Genomic DNA, 8575 nt, shown 5'->3' on the forward strand with positions numbered 1-8575 from the left:
TTCCCAGAAAATACAAAGTCCTTTTTTTCTCAGGAGGTCCCTTTTGTGGCGCTGATGACACTGGCGGCGTTCTTGAGGTTGTGTTGAGAACAATATTTCAGCCTCACAGTAATAAAGATATTCTGAGTATAGGTCTGAACCATTAGTCTCTCAGTTCTTCCTTCTGCACTCTGCAATGAAATATAGACACTCTGTAATAGAAAGAGAGAGTAATGGACCCACGTCTAGAGAGTCCACTGCCGTCTCTCGCCATCCACCATGAGGTGGGGAGGAGCGAGAGCATCATGTCCGCCGTCGTTAAATGGAGCTCCTAATTAGTTTCAATCGTTTTGTTGTAATCATCACTCCACGTTCACCAGCAATGTACCTCTGGAATGAGAGAATAAGGCCACAACCGGCCTGCCTCTGGCAGATGTTACACTATTGTGGCCGAATGTACAGCTGCTGCTTCAGAATGGGGTTTGCAAAAAAAAAAGAAAAACAAGTTGGTATAATAAATATTAGTAGTGTAAATGTGTATGTTTTAGGGGTTAGATTGCAGAAATAATTGCAGTAATTGACATGGCAGAAAAATAGATGATGCAGATCAGTTGGGTTTGATAGGAAGGTGATAAGACTTTTTATTCACTCAAATAAAAAACAATAGAACGTTGAATTATAGCCTACTACAAACCAGAACCAACTCGTTATTTCATTATCTCTCACTGATTCTGTTCACTGAGAGTCGACACTGGTGGTCACAGTTCATAAATTCTTCTGAGCAACGAGGTAAAAAGAGGCTTCATAATCACATTTCTGGTTGAGCTGTCTGTCCAGGGCAGGCTGCAGGGTGAAGTACAGCACAGACAAGCCCAGCTCGGACAGTGTCTGTCGGATAAAGTCCTCACTCAGGTTCACGCAGGGGAACTTCTGGTCCCCCACCGTGTAGAAGGTCTCGTCCAGGTCCCCGACCAGCACCAGGACTCCTCTGCACCCCAGCAGGGCCACCATGGCCCCTAGCGAGCGTCTGTAGGCACCCCGGTCCTTACAGGCTGCCTCCAGGCAAAGGGATGATATGACACAGTCTGCCGTTTCTACCTTCACTGGATGGAAAGGGTCCTCCAGGGTGATGTCACATTTTAGAACCTGTTTGATCCTCTGGCGGAGAGTCTCAGTGACAACTGCTGGGGTTCTAGAGGAGATGGAGATGAAAAGAGAAATTGGTGTGAGTGTGGAGGGAAGTGGGGGCTACTCAGGGGTGTAAAGTATTTGAGTAATTGTACTTTGTTACAATACTTAAGTACTGTTTTTGGGGATTTGCACTTTACTTGAGTATTATTAGGTTTGTATACTTACATACTTGCAGACCTACAAAGTATAAATCTCCCAGGTCCAACCATTTTAATTAGTATATTTGTTTCTCTGGCCGAACTAACCTTAACGTTATTAATCCTGTGGCCGCACTTTATTTAAAAACAGCCAATCAAATCCCCATCAATGGTGATTGGTCCTTGTGCAAGACTAGAAAGTGGGGATCTTTGATTAAACACCTACTATCAGAAGAATAGACAGTCAGAAAAAAAGTTTTTACTTTAACTTTTTAGTACTTAAGTACATTTAAAAGTAGAAACTTTTTTTACTCTTTTACTCGTGTGTTTTTAGCCAGATACTCCGACTTTTACTTGAGTACGATTTTGAGACGGTACCCATACTTCAACTTAAGTATAATTTCTGGGTACTTTTTACACCCCTGGGGATACTGCAAGTCATCACTAATCAGGAGAGTCCTGTATCTCTAGATGATTTTGGCAGATCTCCACATTTGTGACATGGTAGAGAAAGGCCTACACACTGACAGGCTCCTTCCTGGTCAATTACTTTTTTGCTGCATCAACAACAAATGACATTTCAATCACAGAATGGTCTTCTTCAGAATTCAATCTTTTGCATCGCATCAAGTCTGAAGAAGCGTCCTCTGTGTGTCACTCGATTCCGAAATAAGAAGAGAAAGAGAAATGTAATCAAAATAATCTTTAGTAGATAATTGAATTGTGTGCTGCAGCAAGAGAGCACACTTTTTATACAATACCTTTTTCCCTCCAGGTCACAGACGAACTGAATGTGGGCATTCCAGTCGAAGCAGCCTTCCTCCGCTCTCAGCCACTTCTCTAGCTCCGTCCTATTGTTGTCTACATAATCAGAGACCACTATCTCCTCAAAGTGCTCACAGGCACTGATCACTGTATGGATGGTGGGGCCCGTCCCCACCTCGATCAATCTCTTGCCCTTGTACTTCCCTGAATCCAGCCAAGTATGAAAGGAGAAAAGAAAAATATTAAAAACCCTTTCAGGTGTAATCTATTTTTTGGGAATGTTTCCTTCCTATTCTGTCTTTGAGTTCGATCAGTCTGTACCTTTCAATGCCAAATATGAATCTCATATGTGGGATTGTAGCCTACTCCTGAAAGGGTCTTAAAAGGCCACCACTTCCCTTTAACATTCAACCACCTGAGTACCTGCTTTTTATGTCTTCATTGAGAGTCTAAAATTGCATTCAGCTAAAAGTGCAGGTGAGTTAAAAAAATACAAAAAAAACAGAACCTAGAGCTTTATCAAGGTATACCTAATAAACAATACAAACAATAATGAAACAAACAACAACACATACAACAAATAAGCCCCATTAAACACACATTGTTTAGTCCTTTACCTGCCCAGAAGTAAAAACAAGAAAAAACAAAAGCAATATAAAAGTTATATATATATATATATATATATATATATATATATATATATATATATATATATATATATATATATATATATATATATATATATATATATATATAAATAACTAAAACACAAAAGAGACACTAAGGTGAGGTAAACCCACACTGTAAAAAAAATTCACTGTATTATTTTACAGATTACCTTTGTTTTTCTACTTTAAGTGTAAATACCATAAAAATACAGTAAATTACCTTTTATCAAAATATTAACCATTAGATAAAGGTTGTAATCTGTAAATGTATTTGATTTTACTGTAATTTGACAGTAAGTATTTGGAAACCATTGATGCCAGACATTTACCGTTTTCTTGCAGCTTTTTTTCTTACAGTGCTGCATACTAGACCATAAAGAACTAAATATGAAGAAGTACATTAAGGTGAGGTCAAACCCATACAGACCATGAATAACTAAATATGAAATGGTATAAGGTGAGGTAAAACTATACTAGACCAGATAAAGTACTTCACTCACAAACCATTTGACCTAACAGATGTATAAACACATATACGTGTATATGAAATAGTGAATATTTCATATATATATATATATATTTTTTTTTTTACTTATTCTTAACTATTTGCAGAGAGGGATACATATTTACCAGGTGTTGATGTGTATTCCACAGATCTGCACCACAGTACTTGAGTAGAAACTGACCCCTAGTGGTGAGATTCTTAGGCAGATGAAGATGATTTGCTTGCCGGGTATTATATTGGTGGACTTCTGAATTAAGTATAATACCCTTTTCAAAACACATAAATTGATAACACCTTTAGTTTTTTACAAAGTGGAGTCTCTTAAGACTAGTGTGATTGTTACAACCCCATACAATGTTAAGATATGGAAAAATAAGACTACAAGGTCAGCAAACAATACTTATTAAGATAATAACAGATTTGTATTAATAATACAAAGGGATTTCATGGCCTTCTTATAAATATAATCAATATGTGCTTTCCAACAGAGTCGATCATCTATAAGTATTAGGGCTGTCAGTTTATCGCGTTAATTAGATTAATTAATTACACAGCAAATTATCGCGTTATGAAAATTAACTCAACATTAATAAATAATAATAATAATAATTAAATATTTTAAAATCTCATTCATTCCATAAGCGCGTAGAATCCACATTTACAGGCTTTTTTTTTATATTGTCCATTTGCATGTTCTTGGTATCTGATTCTAGGGACATCTATGGATCTCAGGGAATGTATTCCCAGTGTGATGAATGAATGAATGAATGAATGAATGAATGAATGAATGAATGAATGAATGAATGATGAATGAAAACTTTATTTAACAGATTGCAGAATGGGTACAATACAGTACGGCTCAATACACACAATTGTTAAGGGGATGCAGACTAGAGAAAGACGTTTGTCTTGTTTACATCAGGGTCCCCCATTTTCAATTCATAGTGACATTTATGACATACACAACATACATGACATTTATGGCATAGGGACATACATGACATACAGGTATTTAGTACTGTTACATTTGTGACATAATATACGATATTCAAATATACAGTACTGTTACCCATAGATCCTGACAGAGTATATACATATGATGGGGAGGGGACTGTACATTTGGAGGGGGTGGGTGGGTGGGAGAGAAATATACATACGGCGGGGAGAGAATATATACATGCGGTGGGGAGGAGACGTCTATTAGGGGGGGGGGGGGGGTGGGGGTGTCAGAAATACTGTGTCTGTTATAGACTTGAGTAAATTGTAATGAACCAAATGAGAATATCAATAATTTTTTTTTTAATCTTTGACTGTGAATAACACCATGCTAAAATTGACCAGACCTGAAAAATGTATGAATAAAGGGAAGATGATTAAACAGAAGGTTTTGTATACAGTACTGAATTCTGCCATCCGGACACATGCCATTTGAAATATGATTATATAATATAGAATAGCAGGCCTAAAATGGTTATGCGATTAAAATGTGATTAATTAGATTAATTAATTACAAATCCTGTAACTAATTAGATAAAAAAAAAATCGCCTGACAGCACTAATAAGTATACTTCAACTCACAAAAACTTCACAACAGAACTGTAGGAGCCAACTTCATAATTTCAGAATATGGTGAACATTTTATCTTTATTGCCCTATTATTAGATATTTAGTTTATTAATGTCTTTGTGCTTTGATTGTGGGTTTATTATTATATGTCGTTATGGAAATCCAATATGTTTCCCCTTTACCTCTCCTATAATATGGCAGGTAGTCAGAGATGCAGGTATAGCGAGCTAAGTCAAGCGCTAATATACACTTTTTTACACAATTGTCCGTTTATCAGCTTCATTTACAAAACCTTTTTATTTTGTTTGTTTCTAGTTATAGCAAGGCTGTTGTGAAGAAACATACTTTGCTTTCGAATACGCTGTTGTATGGATTCATGGATGTGATTAACATAAAATGGCTAGGCTGTCTTTATTGTTTGAAGTTACCTTTGTTGTTAAACCTGATTTCCATCAATATTGAAGGGTACATTATTTATGTTATATCTTACCACTAAATATCATGAAATCAGATGTATTTATATTCAGAAATAATTTGTTCCTAAACCAATTTGAATATTCTGAGACCCGTTTCTGCTTCACCCATTAGACTATCAAAGTTTTACTTTGACAACACTAGATTTGTATCATCTGCAAATATAGGTAGAACATATTTTGATACAGCAGCCAAATCATTTATATAAATAAGAAATAATAATGGACCAAGAATTGAGCTTGTCTAATTTTGACAGTAAGACATTGTGGTTTACAGTGTTGAATGCTTTCAACATGTCAATGACTCCATGTAGCAACCCATCATCTACATCTCATTGCACACACATCCACATGCACACACTCACTTAAAAAAAAAACACTCACCTTAACACTCACTTTAGACACTTTAACACTACATTATATGTATCTATTATTAAAGAGATTTGCACTACATTCATACCTCATTTGAAATTGCACCTTACCTCAAAGCTTTGTACCTCATTTTCTGCATTGTACCTCACTGTTTACTAATTTTTACTCACTGTACTTATATTGTACCTAGGTTGTACTTTAGATTGTATATTGTACTGTATTATATGTATATTGTATATTCCTACTTACTTTTTTTTTTACTTACTTTTTATTTACTTTCTTACTTACTTTTTTAGGTCTATAATTTGTGAAAAGACTGGGGTCATCAGCCTTGTAAAGAGGAATGACCTTTGCTAACTTCAGATCACATAGGTACTTTGCCCATATCCATGGAAAGCTAAAATATACAGGTTAATGGCTCTGCAAGACAATATTTCACTTATTTGAAAAGGGAAGCACTAATCTCGTCATGACTCCCAGCAGTATTCTTTAGCCCAACAATATTTTATTTAATTTCTTCAGGTTGTCGTTTGATGATTCCTTGAATTGTATTCTTTTTTGGTGCCAATTTCAGAAAGTGATTATATCAGTTTCTATATATTTTACATGTCGCTAGGTATAAAGGTATGTTGTACAGGCCAGATACTTCTTATATAGCCTATTTATATTCTTAAAGGATTTGTATGATAGTGAATAGCTAGGTTTGCTATTCACTTGGTTACATTTAGACCTAATATGTGACACAACTGGAGAACATTGTTAAATACTGCATTTAATGAGTGAAAAACACCTGCATCCGGACATCTGTACACTTCATTCCATCAGACTTCCCCAAGCTCTGTCTTAAAAGTTGAGATGTTACAGTATATCTGTTGAATTTACAGTGAGCTGTCCTATTTATTATTTCCGTACTATATCGCCATTTAAGCCGGGTGAACTGAAACGCCATATTGATAGGAAACGCATGACACATGGTGAGAAGTTAGAACACCATGAATACCTGGTAGGAAGGTCTGGCTCAGCTGACTCAGCACGAACATCACAAAACGACTGTTGTCTTTCTGATCTTGGGTCTCAGCAAACTGGTAACAGTAGCCTAAGTAGGTCTTGGGATCAAAGCTGGACTGGTACAGCTCTAGGTCTGAGTTGGTGTGTGGTACGGAGTCTCCCATGTTATTTGGTCTCGCTGCTTCAGAATTGTAGCCTGCAAGGGGACATGGCGGAGCATCATTGAGAGAGAGAGAGAGAGAGAGAGAGAGAGAGAGAGAGAGAGAGAGAGAGAGAGAGAGAGAGAGAGAGAGAGAGAGAGAGAGAGAGAGAGAGAGAGAGAGAGAGAGAGAGAGAGAGAGAGAGAGAGAGAGAGAGAGAGAGAGAGAGAGAGAGAGAGAGAGAGAGAGAGAGAGAGAGAGAGAGAGAGAGAGAGAGAGAGAGAGAGAGAGAGAGAGAGAGAGCTTTTCTATAACATCCTCTGTCTTTTATCCCCATCCCTTTGTGCCCTATAAATGACACCTGTTCATTGCACCACTTGGCCTTCTATTAAAACCTTCCACTCTAAAATGAGATCCTCCACAGCCAGTGTGTAGATAAGGTCTAGGCTAGGGCTTAGTGACATGGATAAAAGGATTGTTGACCTTAGCTGGTTCTTGACTGGGCTCTGCTATGATGAATCCAATGTGACTTGGAGTGAAATAAACAATATGCTCTAATGAAGATGTCAGACCCCAGAAAGACAGAATTGTGATGTTTTGAGAAATAAATGGCCCAGATTTTATGTTTAGGTCATATAAAATGCTTCTGAGCAGTGGTGGAAGAAGTACACAGTTCCATTACTTATAAGGAAAAGTAGAAATCCTCTAAAGGTTAATGGGATGTGGTCCAGTTATGCTGCCTCTGATTACGTCCTCTTGCAGTTGGCAGGCTTCAAATTTGTCTTCAAAGGAACTAGTAACTGATGGATTCAGATAAATGTAGTTGAGTAAAAAGTACAATATTCCTTTGAAATAAATACTGTGAGAGAATCTCCCCCTACTCCTTTCCTTTGTCTGATTAAGACATTGGCGCCACATCTCCCACCCTTGGAGCACCAAGGACCATCTACAACAGCACCCCCCCCCCTTTCAGCCAAGCTTATTGTTATATGTATATGGTTCATCTGTATTGCTATAAAATGTGTATCGATCATGAATATCGGTCCACGTTCATAATTGATTGATTCGGCTCCACGACAGTAATAATAATAATAATAATAATAATAATAATAATAATAATAATAATAATTAATAATAATAATAATAATAATAATAATAATAATAATAATAATAATAATAATAATAATAATAATAATAATAATAATAATAATAATAATAATAATAATAATAATAATAATAATAATAATAATAATAATAATAATAATAATAATAATAATAATAATAATAATAATAATAATAATAATAATAATAATAACTGTATAGCACCTTTCATACAAGAATTGCAGCTCAAAGTGTTTCACAACAGTACAGATATTAAAATTAGCATAAAAAAGGCATAAGATTTCCCCCAAATTGCGATACATTTAGCACAACATTGACAAAAAAGTGCAGACATAAAATAAATATAATAATAGATAGCAGCAAAATAGACAAAATCAAGGTAAAGCATAGAACATTAAAGTACAATATTTCCTTTTATTGTGGAGTAAAAAGTATGATAATACAAAAAAAATAGTATGGTAAAGTACAAGTATGACATTGTACATACGTTCAGTGCTTGAGTAAAACTACTTAGTTACTCCCCACCACTGCTTTTGAGTAAGTAAAATGTAATGATATGGCATACCGTCACCCGGCGGATCAAAGGTTAATTTCAGTCTACGTTAATTTGCTGGGCTGTGACATGAAGCATATACATACAGCCAGGAAA

General features: G+C 35.9%; 1 protein-coding gene across 1 annotated transcript; it reads right to left on the reverse strand.

Annotated features, from left to right (window-relative positions):
- Positions 1–667: 667 nt before the first annotated feature.
- LOC311233447 (nicotinamide N-methyltransferase) lies at positions 668–6828 on the reverse strand (the record flags this gene model as incomplete). Its single annotated transcript, XM_084320414.1, has 3 exons — positions 668–1171; positions 2069–2276; positions 6657–6828. 3 exons carry the CDS (start codon positions 6826–6828, stop codon positions 745–747), a joined length of 807 nt encoding a protein of 268 aa, XP_084176540.1. The 3' UTR covers positions 668–744.
- Between the last annotated feature and the right edge of the window lie 1747 nt (positions 6829–8575).

The sequence above is a fragment of the Notolepis coatsorum genome, assembly GCF_963971535.1.
Source record: "Notolepis coatsorum genome assembly, chromosome: 8".
In the NCBI taxonomy this organism is placed as follows: domain Eukaryota; kingdom Metazoa; phylum Chordata; class Actinopteri; order Aulopiformes; family Paralepididae; genus Notolepis; species Notolepis coatsorum.